The sequence below is a fragment of the Coturnix japonica genome, chromosome 17 (assembly GCF_054131305.1).
Source record: "Coturnix japonica strain WE chromosome 17, WE-NBRP24, whole genome shotgun sequence".
Taxonomy (NCBI): Eukaryota; Metazoa; Chordata; class Aves; order Galliformes; family Phasianidae; genus Coturnix; species Coturnix japonica.
The window spans coordinates 15,308,508-15,330,008 of record NC_140679.1 but is presented as its reverse complement, the minus strand read 5'-3'; the positions used below and the strand labels follow the sequence as shown (position 1 = coordinate 15,330,008).

The window sequence follows — 21,501 nt, the reverse complement described above, 5'->3', positions numbered from 1 at the left end:
CTGAAGGCTGGGTTAGAATTATAGCATCATTAAGGTTAAAGAAGATCACTAAGATCATCGTGTCCAACCGCTGACCCAACCTCACCATGCCCGCTGCACTATGTCCCTCAGTGCTACGTATTGATCCCATTTGGAGAGCATCCCGGGCCCAGAGTTCTTCTCCATTTGGGATTTGGGATCTGATGGCTGTTCATGGTCCTATTCTTCCCTCACCATCATTGTGCCCTCCTCTCCACTCATTGCTATCAGCTGCTGTGATTCAGGTCAGCACTGACCTCTCTTGCATCCTTGGTCACCAGCAACCATGCAGATTTATCACCTCAGCAGCACACCATCCCATCCAGTCGGTTTGATTCCACGATTAATTAAGCTCTCTCTAGAAATGAGGTTACTCCCTCCAGCCACACTTATAAATATTAGCAGATGAATGGGAACTGGCCACGTTGGATGGCCTCTACCAGGCTGTGCCCTGGCGTTTGCCATTGCAGAAACAGGGCTGCAGTACAGCTTCAAAATGCTGCTCATTGAACCCCTGCACCTTCATGCTGCATCCCCTCCTCATTAGTGCAGTGCCCTCACCCCACTGCTGCTCCAGGAGGTGCTTTAATTGCTGTTGGCCTCATTAGCAGTGCCCCCTTCTCACCATCCTTCCTTTAGTTGCAGACTCCCTCCTTCCCCAGCTCTAAGCAGAACAGAACCTGTTACATGGGGTGAAGAGCCTGGGTGCCCCCATCCCTTCCTGCAGAGCTGGGGTTGCTTTGGTGCTTCCCATGCACTGAGAGGGGTGGGAGCATCCCAGCACAGGGCTGGGCACAGGACACACTGCTGCTCACGTTACCTGCAACAGCTCTGGATGCTGGTGTGACTTTCCCAGGAGTTCAGCCAACAGTCGGCCTGCTCGGTGTGTTTGGTTTGCTCTAATCTGTTTGGTTTTCTAATTGTCTGCAAACAAAGTGCCTTCTTCTTTGCATAGCAAACATGTTGGGTAGAGGCAGCACTGCTGCATGGGGTCATGCCTGATCTCTGCTCCCAGGACCTGGGTTTCCAAAGCAGAACACAGCCCCTGTTCCCCATCACTGCTCCCCTCCTGCTGGCTGCTGGGGAGCAGGGAACACCACGAGCCCTGAGCCTGATGCCATGTACAGCAGCTCCATCATTGCTCCCAGAGCTCTTTTGCTGTATTTATCCAGCATCAATAATGGGATTCTGCCCTACTAAACAGCATCTGCATGCAACATCACTGAAAGCAGGAGTGATTCCTGCTGCGTTAGTGCATAAAAGCCTTTGCAATCATCTTGTGCTATGGACCTGAAGAAGGGTTTTAAATATAAGGCTCTTTAATAAGATGAAAATATCCTCTCCTTCCCAGCATTCTGCCACGGTTTGAGCAGGAGGAACACTCTGGTTTTGTTGGGGATGCTCCTTTGCTGTGGGTTCCCCAGCAGCCCCAATGCAGCAGCCCCTCCTCACCACTCCAGCTTGACTTTACTAAATACAAAGTAGAATAAAAAAGAATCAAGCTTTCCAGGCAGAAAACCCAGGCAGCAAAAGGACGACACCGAGGAGCCCCACAAAGCTGCATAGGGCTGGAGAAGAGCTGTGTGTGCAGCAGGGAAATGGGCACAGCCCCATTCACTCACCTCCCTGCAGAGCTCACTCTGCAGTGTGATTCATGTCAGGAGCTTGGCGAGTGACTCCGAGATGAATGACGCTATATAAATGCAAAGCATTATTAATATTTCACGTTGTAGTGAAAGTGGACTAATGGGGCTTTTTCCTGCAAGACGGAGTGCTGCCATTAACACACCTCTGTGTGCTGACCCGCCTGGGTGAGCTGCTCCCCATGGGCAGGATGCAGCCTCTGGCACCTCTGTGCCTCTGCAAGTCTGAACTGCTTGGTCAATGGAAGTGGGAAGAGGCAGCAGGGAGCACACATAGCCCCAATGTACCCATAAAAGGATGACTTGGGCCCCACAGTGCCAAGCTGTGAGAGCCCATTTGGAGTGCCTCCATCACTAAAGGGGAACCTGGAAACCACCCCCCTCCCATCCCAGCTGTCACTCTGATGATTTAAAACAGAAAAGGGCTTGTTTGATTTCAAACTGCAGAACTCTTCCCTGGAGCCATCAGCAAACAGTGGTAATTTACTTTACAGCTGTTTAGATTTGTTTCTCTACATTTCTTTTTCTTTTTTTTTTTTTTACCCCCAGTGGAATTGCAAATGAAACATCTATTTGCTCTTCAAATGGTGTCAGACCTACCTGTGCTTTGGCACTGCATGCAGCACCCAGGCAGCCCTTGCACTGCTGTGGGATGGGGTTCCCATCTAGGGAGGACTTTGGGGCAGTCCCTGAGAGTCCAAGCAAGAGAAGGTGTGGGACAGCAGTAGGGACCACATGGTGGAACAGCAGCACTCACTCTACTGGGACACCCCATTGTACCCAAGACAGCCAGGCACCCTGAGCACATCCCTGCAGTGGTACAACCCTTCCTGCAGTGCAGGCAGAGTGTGACCCAATACAAGGATCTGCCCCAAAGCCAACCCCTGCCCCCTGGGAATCTCCTCCTCGCTCCCAGGAGCCTTGTGATGACTCACACCACGCACACCCTGTGATGAGCTCCAACCCAGCGAGCACCGACCCGGCCTCTGCGGGACGTCCCCAGGTAAGGGGCAGCCCCGGGTGTTGGGAGCTTTGGTGGTGTGGAATGGGGGATTCTCTCATTGTGGGTGCACGCAGCTGAGCCCCGCACTGCAGTGTGAATGTGCACCCTGGGCTGCTGCTGTCAGCTTGCTTGGGAAAGGGAAAAAATAATGGGTGTTGTTGCATGTCCCCAGTCCTGCAGCCAACCCTATGGGAGATGCAGGGAGCTCTGGGTCCCAAGGGAGGTATGGGGCACTGGGAGGGCAGCATAGACTGCACGGAGCAGTGGAGCCTATGATGCATTGCTAGCAAAGGGAAATGTTGTTTTGTTGATAAATGAAGGAGATTTATAAGGAGAGTTGGTCCCAAAAGCAGCATTGGGAATTATGCCTTTCCATGTGGGACATGTTTATCGGGCTCAGTGCAAACCAGGGTCAAACAGAACTGCTCCGGGTCCTGGGGATGGAACAGGCTGAGCTGATGCCAACTAGTGATGGTGGGCACACAGCCTTAGAGCAGCAACTCTGCATTGCCTGGGGCTGAGCAGCCCCTCCAAACCCACTGCATGGTGCCCACTCGCCATGGCAGAATGTGCCATATCATGCCATGCTGTGCCATGCCATGATATTCTGTGCCAAACCAGCTCACAGGAGCTGCCTGCCCTGGTGTGTGGGCAGCGCTGCAGTTGATGTCAGGCTCCTCCTGTGCTTTGAGGTGGGGGGAGTGGAGGAGATGTTGGATTCCAGCAATGGGAGAGGACACAGTGGTGGAGCCACGGAGCTGCCGGATGAGTCACACCCCGGCCTGCTCCTATTTGTTGTGCCAGGCCTGGTAGTGTAAGAAAAATAATAACAAATACCTGGGTGATGAGGTGAGAAATGGGGAGGGCGGTGTGGGATGGGGACAGGCTGAGCCGGGCTCAGATTGCGGTGAGCAGTGGCTGGAGGATGCTGCTCCTGAAGCTTTGCTGGGTCCCCAGACCCCACAGGTGGGGACGGTGTTTAGCAGAGGGTTCTTCAGTGTGAGCAAAGGGCAGTGGATGTCCCTGAGGGCACCCAGGTGGGATTATAGCTCAGTGCCATGGGGCATACAGGTTGGGACCTCCCGATGCTGCCAGAGACAGCCCCTCACTGTGTTTCCTCTCTCTTTCCAGAGCAGCTAACAGGACCAGGAGACCATGAACTGGTCGGTGTTCGAGGGGCTGCTCAGTGGGGTCAACAAGTATTCCACAGCCTTCGGCCGCATTTGGCTCTCCCTCGTCTTCATCTTCCGCCTTCTGGTCTACGTGGTGGCAGCTGAACGCGTCTGGAGCGATGACCACAAAGACTTTGATTGCAACACTCGGCAGCCGGGTTGTACCAACGTCTGCTACGACCACTTCTTCCCCGTCTCCCACATCCGCCTGTGGGCTCTGCAGCTCATCCTGGTCACCTGTCCCTCTCTGCTGGTCATCATGCACGTGGCTTACCGGGAGGCCAAGGCACAGCAGCACCGCGCTGCAAGGGGGGAAAGCTACCGCTCCCGCTTCCCCCACCCCGGCAAGAAGAGAGGTGGGCTGTGGTGGACATACCTGTTCAGCCTCATCGTCAAGGCTGGCGTGGACATGGTTTTCCTCTACATCTTCTACCGCTTCTACAGGAACTACACCCTACCCCGCTTGGTGAAATGCCAGCTGCCCCCCTGCCCCAATGTCGTGGACTGCTTCATCTCCCGGCCCACTGAGAAGACTATATTCACCCTCTTCATGGTGGTCACCACCTGCATCTGCATCGTGCTCAGCGTGGTGGAGGCTGCCTACCTGATCGGCAAGCGGTGTCGGGAGCGCCTGCAGGCCAGCACTGGGGAGAGCCACCAGGACAGCCATGACTGTGCCGAGCCTGCAAGCACAGCGGGACAGGTGTTCCATGGGGTGGGATTCAAAGACCCCACAGCCTCCATCCCCAGTGCTTCCATCCCTACAACCTCTATCCCTGTAGCCTCCGTCCCTGCAGCCTCCATCCCTACAACCTCCATCCCCACCACACTGCCTGAGCAGGAGAAGACTCCTTCCTAGGGCTGCCGGAGCGCTGTGGCTACCAAGATCCTACTCCAGATGGGACCATCCCAAGTCCTCATCTTGTGAGCACTGGGGTGGCTCAACTATGGAGATGGGGCTCAGCCTCTCCCCTCCTCATGGCAAGGCAGTTTGCATCGTTCTGATGGATTTAGGGTAAGAGCAGGTGCTGCAAGATGAGCCTGTGGGTAGCACAAGGCGAGGGGCAAACAGCTCTGTGCCATGCATTGAGCCTGCCTCAGCTCAGTGCCTCAGTGGGTTCCGAGTGTATCTTTGCAGTGAATAAATACTTCTGTCTCTAAGTGATGTTCTCCTGCTTTTGGGGCACAAAACTGCAGGGGAGATCTCATGCCAAGAGGGGCACGAGGGCTCTGCTGACCCTGGAAAGGCACCGAGCAGCTCTGGAGCTGGTTGTGAGTGATGCTACTCTTAATACAGCCACAAAGCACGAGGGTGAGGAGCCTGCTGTGGGCTGGAGAAAAACACCCGAGCAAAGCAGCCAAATAAAGGAGAGGAAAAACACCCCAGCCATTGATTAAACAATAACATTAAATGGCAGAGTATGATCTCGTTTATTGCTGTAATATGTCGCGTTCTGCCGTGACTCAGGCTGCTCTGCAATTTCTAAGGCCATCAACAGTAACTGAACATTAGCTGGAATGAATAATTAACAATAATTTCATGGCAAATGCACTCATAAGTAACATTAACATTGAACAAGCGGCTCGATCTGTTACTGGTTTCGCTGTATTTAGAGGGTGCAATTATTATTTCCGTGTGCACAGAAAGCCCCAGCACTTGCTGTGTTTGCTTCAGAGAAAAGGCACATGGGGCCCCCCCTGCCCAGCCCTGCAGTGCATGGCTCTGCTTGGCCACCTCTCTGCACAGCTGCTTCCACTTTGCAGCAGGTCTGAGCTCATTAACCTGAGCCCATTAACCTGAGCCCACAGCTCTGCAGAGCTGAGCTCTGATGTGCTGGGGGCTGTAGATGCTGGGTTCCCCCATGGGGGTGATGTGTGGGGCTGCCCCATAAGGATGGGGGTGATGAAAGAGCACAGGGGGGTCTCTGCCTCTCAGGATTCTGTTGGCACCTGGCACAAACAGCGGTGAGTTTGGACACCCTTGGGTGATGGTGGCAGGTGGTACATAGGTGTGGATTCCCTCTATCTCTTTTAAGTGAAGCTGGTTTGATCTCTGTCCTCTCTTTGCTGTATAGTGTTCCTTGCTGAGATCTTCAGCAGCAGAGGATTCAAGCTGCTCCTTGTGCTAAGCCCTCACCTCTCCTTTGGAGTGCAGGGCTGGGCTGTTTGATTTGCAGCACGGTTGCCTGCTGCTGATTAAAGCTGTCCTCTAAGAGCAAAACCCAGAGGCGTCCCCCAGCTGAAAGCCATAATCTCTGCAGGGATGGGACACATTCAGCTCAGCCCACATCCAAACATCCCTGCCCCACTTCCATCCATCAAAGCAGCAGTGCAGGACCTGACTGTCCAGGTGCTGCTGTTGTTGTGCTGCGTTATCTCGCCTGGAGCAAGCATTGCAGCAGCTCTGCAAAACCTTGCACCATCCACGCTGGGGTTTGGCTGTGGCTGGTGGGGCATCAGCATGGTTATGTTGTTCCTTCAGCTGTGTGTCTGTGATCTACACCAAAGGGAGCTGAGATTGATGCAGAAATTGGGAATGGGGGGACAGTGGTGCCTCTGTGGGGCACAGAGCACGAGGGGATGTTATCATAAAGGCTGAGTGTTTTCTATACTTTGCATCATCATCATCATCTGGAGGCTGCTCTACTGTGAGGGATGCCCAGAAGCCCCATGAATTTATGGAAGGCAGCATTTAAAACTAAAGCATTGCCAATGCCAGCCCAGCTGGGGGTGCTGAGGGACTTGAGTGCCATTTGGGGCAGCCCATCCTTCCCAGCAGGGTCACTGTCAGAAACGCCCCTGGTTGCTGGGAATTGAGGACAAAACCTCTGATTTATGGCCAATTCTCTGCTCCCACGCCCCCGGCAATTCCCACACTGCAGTGAGGTCGGGGCTGGGATGGATCAAAGGCAATGCCAAGACCCGGCCCCACTGTGACCCGGCACCTCTGCCTTGCAAACCTCATTGAAGACTCTTTTAAGGAGACTTTGAGATCTGTTTTTTTCCGCTGCTGTTTAAAGGATGCGTGCTCCGCAGCTCGATTGCTTCCTAATGGAGGCCCCGGGGTCAGCACGCTGGAAGTCACTGAGTGCTTTTTGAGGTCATGTTGTGCTGATTGCAGGATGGGGCATTCCCAGAGATGCTGATGGATCTGGGGGGGCTCCAAGCGTCTTGCTCCCACGTGGACATGCATTCATAGGTTGAAGCTGCTTCCTGCTAAGGAAAAAGCACAATCCAAAGGCCAAGCACAGCCGCAGATGGGAGGTATGCTCTTGGCGTGGCTGCCCAAATACCCAGCGGAGCGCGGCACAACACGGGGCTGTGTTCCTTCCCCACCCAACTGCTGCAGGCAAAAACTCCTGCCCATGTCAAAAGGCACTGAACTTTCTCCCTGTGATAGTGTCAGAGCTGCAGGGCACTCAGCCCCTGCTGAAAAGCCCCAGCTGCAGTGGAGGGGCTGCTGGGACCACAGGTTTTCTTGCTGCCTGGGGAACAAACCAGACCAGCTGGGTGGCTTTTGGTCTCCTCCCTTTGCTTTTTCTATCTCTTAGGCCACAGCCCCCAGATTCCTGCTACATCTCATGGCTTGCTACAAAATAGCTCAAATTCCTGATCCTGCTGATAGGTGCCCAGGGCCAGGGAAGGGCTCCAGGGGCCCTGGCTTTGCTTATAGCAGGGAGGTCAGTGCCTGGCATATCATCACCCCAGGTCCCACTTCCTCCTCTTTCCATTTGAGAGAACGGGAGGGGGGAAGAAACAGGGATGGCCTGGATTTGGCACTGGGAACTGCTGTGTTTGCTTTGAGCAGAGCATGAGAGATGCCTGGGAACCATGTAAGGTTTCACTTGGGCTCTCCTGCTCACCACTGTGCCCCCAGCTTGGAACAGCACCAACCCTTCTTGACCTGGAGTGAAAAAATGCAGCAAGGCTCCATTGCCTCAGGGAGCGGCTCCTTGTGTGTGCTCTGAGCACAGCATGGTGAGCACCAGCCATGCCCTGCACTGGGAGGGGTCCCAGCACCGTGCCCTGGGGGCCCCAAAGCTGTGCAGTGACGGAGTGATGCCAGCAGGAACCACAGGGCCAGCAAACCACAGGCAAGAGGAAATGCAACCCTACCCACAGCCATGTTAGCAGAGGCGTGAAATGGGGTTGAGGTGGAGCAGGGACGCTTGGTGACACTTGGCTGCCCACACAGGGAGGGTCTGACCCAGCATCCCAGGGGTGTTGCCCACTTAGGGATGCGTTCTGGGTCCCATAAGGATGGGGCAGGATGCGGTCAGCAGGGCACGGTCACGCTGCCTGGTTGGTGCTGTGTGTTGGGAAAGGTCTCACCCAGCAGCACCCGGAGTGGGGCGGTGTCTGTGGGGTGCTGTGGGTTGGAGATACTTATGTTCTGTTGCCAAAGTATTAGTAAGGCAAATTGTATTAGAAATGGGTCATAATGGTGTAACTTGTGACTCTTAACAACTGTTGCTGGGATCACTCTGGGTGTGGATGGGGCTGACAGTGAGAGCCCCATCAGTGCTGGGCTGGGTTTGATGCTGGATTTGATGCTTAAAGCCCCCAGGGCACAGAGCATCACCTGGAGGAGCTGCTGTTGTTTCTGGTGGAGGAATCTGGCTCTATTGCTCCTGCTGCAGGATTTAACCTGCCTTTGTTGTTCAACCCAAGCATGTATGTGCATGTGCACAGACAATAACCACGCCGAGCTGTTTGCCAGACTCACCCAGTTACTCGGAACAGAACAAACCTTCCCATCATGTCACACTGCAACTGGGACCCAAGCACACAGGGGTACTGCAGAACATGCAGCCAACAATGGGCTTTCCTGTTCCCAGAGCTGCCCAGACCCAGAGCAGGGTTGGGGTGGGAGTTTTTAGAGCTGCTGTGGGCTGTGCTGGATGAGGTGGGATGGATCCTGCAGTGCTAAGGGGCTATGGGTGTCACAGCTCTGTGCTATACTGCAGTGGCTGAAGTTGGGAACCCTGATGCTGTGTCAAGACCCCATGGACTTGATCCACATACACCCACAGCACAGGGCAATGAGGGGACACAACCACCCCATCCCTGCTCCTAGCTCTGCTACATTTGCACCCCAGATGGAAACCACCCTGCACCCACACAGGGCAGGACCTGGGGGTGACGCAGCAGGTTGGCACGCAGTGTCTCTGGGTGCTTTGCAGGAGGCAGAGCCCAGCACACCTGGAGCTGCCCCTGGACATCAGCCAGCATCACTGAGCCGCGGGGCTTGCACAACATGGGGCGTGGTGCTCGGCTCCCAGCTCAGCTTCCCTTCCTGCCCCATTGCAGACACATGGACAGGAGCGGCACCAGGCTGAGGCGAGTGCTGGGTGTGTGTGTTGGGGAGGGGGGGGCTGCACAGCATTGCACATAGAGCCCCAGGGGTGGGGATATGGGGGATTTGCAGGTGGCTGTCAGGGGAGATGGTGAAAGGTCAGTGTTCCTGGTGGGGTGTGTTCTGGGCTCCAGGCTTCACTCAGCTGGAGTGAAGAGAGGATGGGTACGTGGCAGCTCCCTGCTCCTGATCTCACATCAGATGTGTAGGAAGGGCTGAGAGGGAATGCTGGGCTTGCTCATACCCCAGCAGGGCTGGGCTCTCCAGCAGCTCTTTGGGCTCTGGGCAGAACTTGAGGATCTTTTCCTTCCACACAGCCCCAGGACACGTAGAACCAAGGTGCCACCTCACATAGAACCAAGCAGTGAGGGGATCCCGAGCACTGTGCTGTGATCGTGCTGCCAGCCATGCCCCAAACTGGGATCTTCCCACCCTGCAGCCCTCGGTGAGCAGGGACAGAACTGGAGCCTCTTGCAGGTATGTCTCAGGTGCTGGGTTTGTACAGGCAGAGCTTGTTCAGCATGAGAATGTGGGGTGTGGGAATGCTGGGGATGGTGATACTGGGGAGCATCTGCACTGGAACCTGGCAGAGGAGTGATAGCCAGGGTGACACACATGGGCTCTCATTATTAGTGTTTCTCCCCCCCCATGGATGTGCACAGGGGCTGCCCAGCACTCCCACAGCCCCAGGGCTGTGCAGAGCATGCAGGGGAGTGCAGCTGATGGATGTGAATTCCTGGAGAGGTAAACCCGGGGCTGGAGGAGTGGAGACCACACACAGCTGGTGCTGTATCCTATGGGGAGCCCTGCCAGCCTGGTCCTGCTGGGGAGATTCACCCGCTAGGTGATTAACGGTGGCCACGGGCTCCCCAAAGCCTCCCTTCCATCATACCACAGCTCTGATGTGTCTCAGCACATGAAGTGACGTGCCCTGAGTAGTCACCCATTTGGGTTGATGTGTGAGCACCCAGCAGCCCAAACAGGGCCTGGCAATGCACTGCGGTGGCCAGGAGCATGTGTTCCTTTGGGCACTGAAGGGGGGGGATGGAAATGTGCAGCAAGGTTCCCTCCTGCCCCCATCCCAGGGGTGCTTTTCACTTTAGGGTTTGCTTTGCTGCAATACCCAGCATGTCACACAGCCCCAACATCCTCCCAGGGCACAGCCTGTCTGTTTATCCAGGGGATTTTGTTGCCAATTTATACCAATGTGTGCAGTCGAGGACTGTGGTAGGCAGGAGTACTCCAGGTAGCTCTTATGGCAGTTCAGGAGGTCAGCTGGGTTAGGAGGGTCCGTACAGCACTGCAGTGCTGCAGGAGATGAGCTGCCCTGCTGCTGTGTCCTATTGAATCTCCCCACCCATCCATGTTTCTCCAGGTGTCTGATTCTGGCTGCAGCCATCACCACTCACCATGGATTGGAAAACACTGCAGGGGCTGCTCAGTGGGGTCAACAAATATTCCACTGCCTTTGGTCGCATCTGGCTCTCTGTGGTCTTTGTCTTCCGTGTCCTGGTCTATGTGGTGGCAGCTGAACGTGTCTGGGGGGACGAGCAGAAGGACTTTGACTGCAATACACGCCAGCCAGGCTGCACCAACGTCTGCTATGACCACTTCTTCCCCATCTCCCACATCCGCCTGTGGGCTCTGCAGCTCATCTTTGTCACTTGTCCCTCCCTGCTGGTCATCATGCACGTGGCTTACAGGGAGGACCGTGAGAAAAAGAACAGGGAGAAGAATGGGGAGAATTGCCCCAAGCTGTACAGCAACACAGGCAAAAAGCACGGGGGGCTGTGGTGGACCTACCTGCTCAGCCTCTTCTTCAAGCTCATCATAGAGATCCTGTTCCTCTACCTCCTCCACAAGATGTGGGACAGCTTCGACTTGCCACGGCTGGTCAAGTGCACCAATGTGGAGCCCTGTCCCAACACTGTAGACTGCTACATCGCTCGGCCAACCGAGAAGAGAGTCTTCACTTATTTCATGGTCGGAGCCTCTTCCATCTGCATTGTCCTCACTGTCTGTGAGATCTTCTACCTCATCTTCAAGCGGGTTGTTCGGAGCACGCTCAAGTGGAAGAAGTCCATCAAGCGTTCTATGAGCTACAGCAAAGCCTCCACCTGCCAGTGCCACCTCAAGGCGGAGGAGAGGGAGAACAAGGCCCTGAATAGGTGTGTGGCAGCTTAAAGGCCTTGGTTCCCATCCTGACCTCCATGTGATGGGGTCATGGAAGGGGAAGAGGGAGGGAGAAGGGTCCTGGTATGTGCAAGGGATGGCTGCACTGGAGGTGACCACCAGCAATGCCACCATCAGAGCCTTCAGCTGGGACTTCACTGGCCCTGTAAGGGGTGGGAAAAACATACATGGGAAATCTTGGTGTCTCCATGGGCAATTGTATGTCATGGGAATGTGAGTGATGTAGTGATGACAGGCTGGGGTGGTTGTGACCTCTGCAGCACAGGGCAGGTACAGGGTGGGCACAGACCAAGCTGGGACACAGAGGGACCCCATCCCACCACCAGACAAGATCTCCTTAGGGACCCACAGCATGAGGTATGGGGACTCTGTGCACTAACTGCCAGGACTAATGACCACAGGCACATCCCCAGGGTGTCCCAGCAGTAAGAGCGTGCTTGGCTGTAACTAAGAGTGTCTGTTCTTTCCACAGAGGAGAGGAGCCGTGACCTCCCTTGTCCCAGCCATCTCACCTTCCCCTCGGACCATGAGCTTCTCAAGCCTATGAAGTTCCCAAGCTCTGGAGATTTGACCCCTTTGAAAAATGACTAAACCTAATGAAATCCCCTGAAAGAGGACTGTGGGGTGCTTGAGAAGATGCGGGTAAGGGAAAAGCAGCCCCTGAGCTCTGCTGGATGCACCCAGCAGTGCTTGGACATTGTGCTCTGCTAAGCAGCCACCAAGCTGCTCCTAGTGGGTACAAAGCCATTATGCTTGGAGGGCACATGGGACTGGGAGCAGCAGGAGGGAGCAGCCAGAGGCTCCAGCAGCTCCTCTTGGTTTTCCTGTGCTGCTGCTCCTATGCTGGGTACAATTGCATTGAGCAGTGCCCAGCACAGGCTGCTGGTGCCCATTATACGGTGCTGCCACATTGGCCCAGGACAGGGGCAGGAACAACTTGTCTCTCTCTGCTCATGCAAGCAGCTCGTTGACGTCCTGCACAAGTGGCTTTTCTGGCTCTGCTGCTTCCCTCTGCACCCACCCCTTGCCTCAGACGGATGTGTCATTCACGGCATTAGCAATGAATCCAAGGGGTCAATAAACGTTTCATTGTAGACATTGGGATCTGCTCTGCTTGCTGGAAATGGCAGGGGGAGGTGAGGGCTGAAGGAATGGATTTGTGTTGGTTCCTCAGGAGCCCCCGGTGGGTTCAGCCCCCTGCCCCCTTCCCTCCCACTTGTCACACTTGGTTAAACTTTAATTCACCAGAACTGCACGCTGGCCCCCAAGGAAATCAAGGCGAGATCAACATCAATCATTTACTAAACCTTGATAAATATTACAATAAATAGAAATGATTTCTACTTAATCTCTCCCTAAGCAGCTCTTTGCAGAGGGTCTGCTCAACCCATGCTTTTCCCAATCCACACACGTAGTGCAGCGTGTGATGCCACGGCTGGGGTTTGTGCTGCACTGGAGAGACAATGATGCCCATGTGGCATGGTGACGTATCTCTGCTGCTCAGCACCTTGTCACTTGTGCCATCTGTGCTGCCAGACTTGGGTACCCTGCACCAGAGGACAGATATCACAAGTATCTGATAGGGATGTGCCTCTGCAACCAGTGTGGGGTCTGCATTGAGGTGCCCTGGTAGCTCAATGTGGCTGGTGTGGGAGCTGGTGCATCCACAAGTGGGGACAGCTCTAATTCCTTTGTGGCTTTGGGGTTGTTCCCCAGAGGTGATCATTTCCACCCATGAAGGACTGGCAGGATGCAGAGCATCACTGGAGACAGATGGAAATAACTCACAGAAGCAGCTCAGTTTCGGGCTGGTGGGAAGGGGGAAGCGGTGACCCTGGTGAGCTGGATGGGAGATGGTTGCTGGACAGATGGTGCCACAACACGTGGATGTTACCCAATGCAATTAATTTATATTAAACGTAATAAGGCTGTTCTGGCTCCACCTCTGCTCAGACCTGTCTGTGAGGAAAAAATGCCACATCCTGGTGGGGAGAGGCAGCAGCTCCTTGGCCCAGTTTCTGCTTGGATTGCCCAAGTCCTGCCGCTCCCATGCAGCCTGTGCTGTGTGCCATCCCACTGCAGCTGGGGGAACACAAATGGGGTTCTGTCCCCCTGAGCAGCAGGACTTAACCCTGTGCATAAAATATCAGCATTAATTACACTGCTTTCCTGCATCAGCCGCATCTCCGGTCCCCTCACTAAGAGCAAAGCTACTCAGAGCATCCGCACCGCGGCCTCCCGGTGCCACCCCACAACCTCCCGCTGTCCCCAAACCCTCCCTTATCTCAGCCGGGCTCTGTTCGAACCCGACGGCTGCCGCAGCTCCGTGCCTTTTGCCCAAGCTCATCCTGCGGTGTGGCTCCAGCACCACCCAGCGCCCACGCCGCGCACGGCCCCGCTCCACGAGCGCCTGGAGGAGCGGAATATCCCAAATCCCGCAGGAACGGAGCGGTGCCGAGGGCAGCATCCTCCGGGTACGGCCGTACGGGACCGGAGCGTCTCCCGTCTGATGTCCTCACGGCTGTCCCCGCCGCCTCGCGATGCCCCCGGCTGCAGAGGGGCTTTGAACGGGTGCCGGGCGCTCAGCCGCCGGACTCTCCCCGCATGACTGCAGGGAACAACAGGACACAGCCATTCCCACCGCTCTCTGTCCCCGTCTCCCCCATGGAGCTGCCGACCCCCCGCCGGCTCCTCTCCCCCCGCCCGTCCCGTACTGTATTGACTCCGACGTTCGGCCCCGGCAACGATTCGCGTTTGGGTCGTGTACAACTTCTCTCTCCCCGCCTCCCACCGTCACCGGGAGCCCTCCCGGGCGGTGCTGGCGGCCCCACCGCCCCCGGCCCGCCCCGACGGGGTGGGAGCGGGCGGCCCCGGCCCGGCCCGGCCTCCGGCTCCCCCGGGTCCCGCACGGCCCCCGCAGCCCGGCCCGGCCCTGCCGTTCACAACCTGCACGGCCCGAGGCAGAAGGGACGTGCCCAGCGCTGCCAGGAGGGCGGTGAGTGAGTGGGACCCCTCGGGACCCCCGGCACTGTATCACTTTTTGCTTCGCAATAGGGTCACTGCTCTCTGCATGCACCCGCTTTTCTGCTTCGGGGCATTTCTCCATCCCACCGGGAGACGTGTTCCTTTAACGGTCCAGCTGTGCTTAATTGGCAGAGGTTAATTAGGAGTCAGGGCTGTGGCTGCTTCCTCTTTCCCAGCTGGGCTGCAGGGCTGTGGTATGAGGGGGAATGTGGGGCAGGCTGGCTGGTCGGCAGAGCTTCCATTTGGGACAACCAGGGTCCCCCCCAAGGAGTTCCTGGTTTGTGTGTAGTAAGTTGCTTTGGGACCCCCAGGCTGGGGGCTATGGGGGAACAATTTGGGGCTGAGGTGGAATTGTCCTACAGCGAGGTTGGGCTGAGCTTAGTGGTCTTTTCCATCTTTAATGACTCTGATTGTGCACTCGATGTGGGGACAGCACTGCCTGGGTGTCGGGGTGGCAGCTGTACTCAGTGCTTTGTGCCGCTGTCTCTGTAGTCACGCTGCTTGCTGCCCTTTGTTGGAGCTGGGTTGAAGGAGGGGTGAGTTTAGGCTGCTCCTGTGAGCTGCCAGTCATGCCCTCACAATGGGTTTGCTGGGACCTTCTGAAGGTCCTGAGAAAGCTTAAGGATGCAGCATGTGAATACAGGATTGACTCAATCCCCCTCTCCTCCCTCTGCTGCCAGAGGCACAAGGCTCCTAGAAGATGGGAGACTGGGGATTCCTGGAGAAACTGCTGGACCAAGTCCAGGAGCACTCAACTGTGATCGGGAAGATCTGGCTCACCGTCCTCTTCATCTTCCGTATCCTCATCCTGGGTTTGGCTGGTGAGTCCGTGTGGGGGGACGAGCAGTCGGACTTCGTGTGCAACACCAAACAGCCCGGCTGTACCAACGTCTGCTATGACAAAGCCTTCCCCATCTCCCACATCCGTTACTGGGTGCTGCAGTTCCTCTTTGTCAGCACCCCGACCCTCATTTACCTGGGCCACGTTGTCTATCTCTCGCGGAAGGAGGAGAAGCTGAAACAGCAGGAGAATGAGCTCCGGGCTATCCACAGCAAGGACCCAAAGATTGAACAAGCATTGGCAGCTGTAGAGAAGAAGATGTCCAAGATCTACATGACAGAGGATGGGCGACTCAAGATCCAAGGGGCACTGATGTGGACGTACATCATCAGTGTGATCTGCAAGAGCATCTTTGAGGCAGGCTTCCTTGTTGGCCAGTGGTACCTGTATGGCTTCTCTATGGTGCCACGCTATGTGTGCAAGAGGGACCCCTGCCCACACCAGGTGGACTGCTTCATCTCCCGCCCCACCGAGAAGACCATCTTCATCATCTTCATGCTGGTGATGGGCCTCATCTCTTTAATCCTCAACCTCCTGGAGCTCTTCCACCTCTGCTGCAAGAGCCTGCTTAACAACATCAAGAAGGTGCCGGTGCCGGCTGGCCCGAGCCAGGGTGCCTTTGCTGATGACATGGGCTCGGGTCCCTACCCAGCCAAGCATTACCCCTTCCTGCCTATGTCCGAGAGCCACACGCCGCCCTACCAGGCCTACAACAAGCTCTCCAGTGAGCAGAACTGGGCCAACTTCCGCAATGAGGAGAACCTGGCATTGGGCAGCAGCACCAGGCCCCTCTCGGACCCCTACGCCCCCAGGGCTCCAGATGCCCCAGTCCTTGAGGAGAAGCTGTGCAGCCGGCCCAGCAGCTCGGCATCCAAGAAGCAGTATGTCTAGGGCCAGGCTGGGGCCATCCCTGGTCCCTTTGTGCTTGGACTGGGGGACTGTTCCTTGTGCTCACCCCAAGGATGTGGTGCCTGCTATTGGGACCTGATGCTTACAAACTCACCAGCCCCCAAGCACAACCTCTGCTCTCTGCTGTTTTCCCCATGGGCCCTGCAAGGAAGAAAACTACATGGAAACTTCCCTGGGTTGTGCTGGGACGGCGTGTGAAGGGCAGAGAGACTTGGCATCAATGTGGGAAAGGGAGAAAATCCCCAGGGCTGGGAACAGGCTGGCAGGGGGTCTTATCCATGCAGCTGGTCCCTGGGACAAGATGAAGCCCCACTGTTGGTTTGGGAGCACTGTGAAACCATGGGAAGCTTCTTGTCCTGGCTGTGGGCTGTGTCCCCTTCCTGTGACCCAGCAGACAGCTGGCACTGCTCCGTGCTGGGGCTTTGCTGCCAGAGCTTCTCCTGTCCCTGTGGACCACAGTGGGGTTAACCCTGCACTGGGATATTTGTCACACCGCACGTCCCCATCGCCCTGAGTGCTCCGGGACCCCCCCTGTGTCCTGTCCCTGGACCTTTTCCCATGTGATGTCTCTTAAGTTATTTTTAACGTGCCGACCCAAGTACGGAGCTTTCTGCCTTAAAGGTGCCGTGGTGCAGGGGACCAGAGAGCCACGTCCATCCCAGGCCTCCAAGCCCTTGAGCCCAGTGGTTTTGGGGAGGGATTAGCATAGCAGTAACTAGTTGGAGGGGGTCGTTGTTTTTAATACTTTGCACTAGTCATCTCCTGCTGTGGGTTGTAGTGCTGGTGATGGGGCAGAGGAATGGACCACTGCCCACCAAAGCTGTGAGATGGAAGGGGCTGCAGGAACCTGCTCCATCTGCTGCTCATGGACCACGTGCAGCTACAGAGCATGAGCGCAGGGTGTGGGCTTTGCTCCTCTGTTCTGTTTCCCTTTCCTCCCTGTCAGACTGAACGCTGTATTTCATTGAATAAAGATGGATGAATTAAAGGTGCAGTGTGGAGAGTGTGTTTGTTCCACTGGATGCCAGAGGAGCAGTGCAGAGGGTTTGAACCAGTGGGGTTTGCTGCTGTCCTATAGGTGGTGAGGCTGAGGTGTGCATGGACATAGTGTGAGTTCTAGTGATGCTGTTCATCACTACAAGTGCAAACCCACCTGCTGCCTCTGCAGGATCCATTATGGGGTCACTGCAGTGCAAAGCAGAATTTTGGGTGCCCCCATCAGCAGGGCCTCTCATCTGCCTGCCCCAGCTCTGCTGCAGTGTAAAAGCCACAGAGCTGCTGCATAATAGGTGGAAGTGAGCTTCAGATAAAGGCACACAATGTGCCTCGGGGCCCTATTTGGTTTCCCTGGCGGCCGTGAGCCTGGGGCAGAGCCTGCTGCTCTCTGCTGAGGGCCTCTTCAGCGAGGGTGGGACAGGCTAAAAATACCCCACAGGCAATGAAATATGGGTGATACGGGGCTGTATCTCTGCCAGAGGAAGCAGGGAGGGAGGCACTGTGCAGAGCCACAGCTGTGCCCAGGCCACTCCCTGGCTTCCCTCCCTCCATGGGGATGGGAGCACATCCCTAGAGCATCCCCAAACCCCCATGCTGGGGTGCTGTAGGGCAGCAGGACACACAGACCTTCTGCAGGGACCTTCCCAGGGGGTGCCCCTTGGCTGGCTCCCACCAGGCACCAGCAGAACCCAGCAGCCCCATACTCTGCAGGGAGCAACTGCCAGTGGGAATGTTTACCACCAGGCAGCCGCAGTTTGCTCTCCTCGCTGTCCCAGGCTGATATTTTTGTTGGCACCAGGAGAACGTCACGCTTTTCCCTGCAAGGTGGAAAACAAGACGGCCACAAGCCCCCTTGATGGAGCCAGCAGCCAGCGGGGCCACGCGTGCCCCCATGTGCTGCAACAACACGACCCCGCACGCTGCTATTGTTCCCCTGTTGTGACAATGGTGGCTGCTGTGACCCTGTGCCGCTGGGACCTTCATTGGCACGTGCCAACAACAACAGCCACAGCTCACCTGCACTGCAGCAACAGGGATGGGGCAGGCGTGGGACCCCCTGAAGGTGGGTGGGCGGCCCTAAGACAAATAAAAGTTTGCAGCTGATAAGCGTGCTGGCTGGCCTGGAGGAGCCCTTTTGGACTGATAGCGGCGGGACAGACATGCACGGCCTTTCTCACACCTCTGTGTTGCCTCCTGAATAAACAGCCCCCTCCGGTTCCCTTCTGGGAATGGTGCTTGCTGAACCCAAAGCCCGGCCCTGTGTCATGGTGCTGAGCCCTGCAGCTCCCTATGGGTAACAGCAGAATGGGCACTTTCCTGGGGTGCTGCCCCTCACCACTTCCCCTGGGATGGGGGAGCCCCACCTCAGACCTTGTGGGGTTTCTCTCCATCCAAGGTTTTTCCAAGGGTGCAGCCCCTAAAACAATCTGATTATGAGCCTGCCTATGCCATGCACACTTTCTTTAATGGAGTGCAAGCAGCAGCTTGCTGCTGTTCCTACACCCATAGCTCCTGGGAGAAAATGAGTGCCAAGAGAGTGATGTGATGTCTTCAGGGTGTGAAAGAATTGGAGAGGGAGGAGCAATGTCTGAGGGTTGTGCACCCAAACAATATGGAGCTCAGGGATCCCAGGCTGGATCCTTGGGCACAGCTTTTGGGTGTCCACTCGTGATCTAGGAAGGGTTTGGGGGTGCTCAGCTGGTCCTACAGGGGCCACATGTTGCCCAGGACCCCAGACCCTGCTGGGGTTATTGCCCAAACACTAACCACTGTCCCAGGGCCACCAGTTAGCACCAGCCTGCACTGAGTTCCTATGCACAGTGCAGCCCAGGCTGGAGAGAGGAGCAGCACACAGGCTGCTGCAGCCCATCCCATCCCAAGGCTCTGCTCAAGGAGCTGGCTGAGCACCAAGGAGTTTATTTTTAAGCACAGAGAAAAGAGCAAGCTGCTAAATCCGACTTGCAGGAAGAGCGGCGGCGGCTGCAGGAGCAAAACTACAGCTGAGAAAGGAGGAAGGGTAGAGGCTGGGCAGGACGATGCCAGCTGGGACCATAGCAATGATGCACCTCTGAGCCCCAGCACTGCCATGATGGCAACACCAAACCGTGGCACAACCCTGCCCCTATCAGCCCAGTGCCTAAGGGGGAAAAGCCAACCCCACGCAGCTCCCTGCAGGGTTATATTTAGGCCTCCACGCGTGGGCACAGCAGACAATGTGGCCCCCGAGCCCCGCGTGAGAACCACAGGCAGGAGGAAATGCACTCAATAGTCCCGATGACTTCCCGCATCCTGACATTGTCGCTCCCATCCAGCCGCTTCCTCGTGCTCAGGCAATGGGGCTGCAGCAGCACCTGCACCCCCATGCCCACCCCAGGATGGGGTCTGGGAGCTGTGGCTGCATGAAGTGGTGACACTGAGCGGGACGTGTCCCCTGTTGCAGTCCCACACCTTGGATCTTGTTTAAAGTGGAGCTGCAGGGCTTTTGCTGGAGCCGGCAGCAGCAATGTGGCTGTGCTGTGGGACTGTGGGTCCTGCAGAGGGACTGAGACACTGGGAAAGGACAAGAAGGGAGCCTGGGAAAACAGGCTGGGTTCAGCAGGGCAGGGAGCAGAGGTCCCCAAGGAATGCAGGGACACACTGGGGGACACAAATCCTTCGTTAGCCAGCGCCTCTGGGCTGAGCACACCTCTGCATCTCGGGGCTGCCGGCACGTCCTGAGTGCCCTGGGGTGACAGTGCTGCCCCAGGACAGGAAATGTGAGTGGGAATCCCTATGGATCCCTCACTGCTCTGCACAGCCACGTCACTCACTCATGGCCCTGCTGCTCCAAGCAGCCCTGGTGCCACCACATGGTCACAGAGTCCCAGACCCACAGCTGATGTGTCCTCACACTGAGCTCATCGGATGTCCTCTGCAGCTGCCCAGGTGAGCTAAGCTGTGCTGAGCAGCTGGGGGGGGGGATCTGGGGTCTCCATTCAACCCCAGCAATGTGAGCTGGGAAGCAATGTGGGGAAGGCAGCAGAGCAGCCTGGCTCCATCCCTGCATCCTGCCTCCGGAAACCAAAATCTGTTCCTGATGGTGAGGGACCCCCAGGAGCAAGGAGTCACAGTCAGGGCATGGCTCTGCATGGAGGTGATGGGGAGGAAACCATGAGTCTGGTAGGGCCAGAGTTCCAGCACAGCCAGTGGCCCTGGTGCCATTCTGCCCTCTGATCTGGGCACCAGCCCATGGATGGTAGCAGCTGCAGACCCTGGATTTAATCCCTGCTCAGAGCATGGCCCATTGCCACAGGGGCTCCCACAAAGGGTCCTGTGCTGATGAAGGAGAGCATCCTCCCACAAAGCAGCAGCTCCTGTGCTGGACCACAGCGATGTCTTACCCACGAGGGGTGGTGCAGAAAAGCTGGAAGCCAACTTTGACCATAATGGTGCATTCAGCAATGCTTCCTCTCGCTCTTAGTGAGACATCATGGCTGTTTGTCCTGGCCCTGTGTGCACACCAGCTCCTATTCTTGTTCAGAGAGTGCTTCCCAGGCAGCACATTGTTGAGATTCAATGGGAGGAAGGGTGGGTTTGCAGCACCAAGGGGTTAGGAGGATTGTGGCACTTTCCCCCTGTTTGTGGCTGGTCTGCAGAAAGCCCCAATGCCTTGGGGAGCCCATGGCTCACCCCCAGTGCTCTGCTGGTACAGAAATGTGGAAGCACTGGTTAGGGAGCAGGCACAGATGGTTGCAGAGCTTGGGGATGTGCCGTGGGGTTCGTGGTACCCACACAGATGCTGGTGGCGGACAGTCCTTCCCCATACATTGTTTCAGCAAGCAGAGAGGCTTGTGTGGGCTTGGGGGCAGGAAATGGGCCAGCAAAGCCCCAACAAAGCGCAATTGTGCCCTGCCTGAGAACGAGCAGATCAATGGGCTATAAACAGCCACGGGAGACACTCCGTCGCGGGGTGAACAAAGGAATTTCGGAAGAGGTTTCCAAGCTGGGTCCAGCTGGTCCCAGGTGGGGGAAGTGAAGGGTTTGTTCCCACCCCAGAGCACAACAGTGAGCCCAGCATCACTCCCAGCTGGGCTGGGAAAGGCAGAGATCGAGTACAAGGGCTTCTCAGCAAGGGGGACAGGGAGGCATTTGAACTCCAGAACATGGGGTGACAGCAGGACTGGGCTTGGTGCATTGCCCCACGAGTCCTCCTGCACCTTCTGGCCCATGCAGTGCTGAGCACAGTTATCATACAGCACACGCAGCTCCTCCTGGCCCTGCCTGCCTCAGTTCCCTCACAAACAGCCTCAGACAGAGAGTTCCTGGTGGGGAGCTCAGCCAGCAGGCAGCAAGCCAGCCCCGAGGAG

At 56.4% G+C, this 21,501-nt stretch overlaps 3 protein-coding genes across 5 annotated transcripts; all 3 read left to right on the top strand.

Annotated features, from left to right (window-relative positions):
* The first annotated feature begins 2,210 nt into the window (after positions 1-2,210).
* On the top strand, positions 2,211-4,991 carry LOC107323840 (gap junction beta-5 protein-like). Its single transcript, XM_015883270.3, has 2 exons — positions 2,211-2,664; positions 3,796-4,991. Exon 2 carries the CDS (start codon positions 3,820-3,822, stop codon positions 4,693-4,695), a length of 876 nt encoding a protein of 291 aa, XP_015738756.2. The 5' UTR covers positions 2,211-2,664; positions 3,796-3,819; the 3' UTR covers positions 4,696-4,991.
* Positions 4,992-9,139: 4,148 nt separating this feature from the next.
* On the top strand, positions 9,140-12,483 carry GJB3 (gap junction protein beta 3). The gene is made up of 4 exons (XM_015883271.3): positions 9,140-9,176; positions 9,510-9,669; positions 10,568-11,360; positions 11,858-12,483. The coding sequence occupies exons 3-4, from the start codon at positions 10,603-10,605 to the stop codon at positions 11,871-11,873; spliced, it is 774 nt and encodes a 257-aa protein (XP_015738757.1). The 5' UTR covers positions 9,140-9,176; positions 9,510-9,669; positions 10,568-10,602; the 3' UTR covers positions 11,874-12,483.
* A 1,757-nt stretch (positions 12,484-14,240) lies between these two features.
* On the top strand, positions 14,241-17,147 carry GJA4 (gap junction protein alpha 4). 3 transcript variants are annotated; one of them, XM_015883257.2, is made up of 2 exons: positions 14,241-14,380; positions 15,090-17,147. In XM_015883257.2, exon 2 carries the CDS (start codon positions 15,110-15,112, stop codon positions 16,139-16,141), a length of 1,032 nt encoding a protein of 343 aa, XP_015738743.2. In that variant the 5' UTR covers positions 14,241-14,380; positions 15,090-15,109; the 3' UTR covers positions 16,142-17,147. The 3 variants fall into 3 exon arrangements, with proteins under 3 accessions (XP_015738743.2, XP_015738746.2, XP_015738744.2); XM_015883260.3 differs by lacking the exon at positions 14,241-14,380 and adding an exon at positions 14,436-14,686; XM_015883258.3 differs by lacking the exon at positions 14,241-14,380 and adding an exon at positions 14,436-14,697.
* Positions 17,148-21,501: the final 4,354 nt, after the last annotated feature.

Bases quoted from the DNA above. Each gene is read 5' to 3' on its own strand.
- LOC107323840 (XM_015883270.3), top strand. From the start codon at position 3,820: ATGAACTGGTCGGTGTTCGAGGGGCTGCTCAGTGGGGTCAACAAGTAT.
- GJB3 (XM_015883271.3), top strand. From the start codon at position 10,603: ATGGATTGGAAAACACTGCAGGGGCTGCTCAGTGGGGTCAACAAATAT.
- GJA4 (XM_015883257.2), top strand. From the start codon at position 15,110: ATGGGAGACTGGGGATTCCTGGAGAAACTGCTGGACCAAGTCCAGGAG.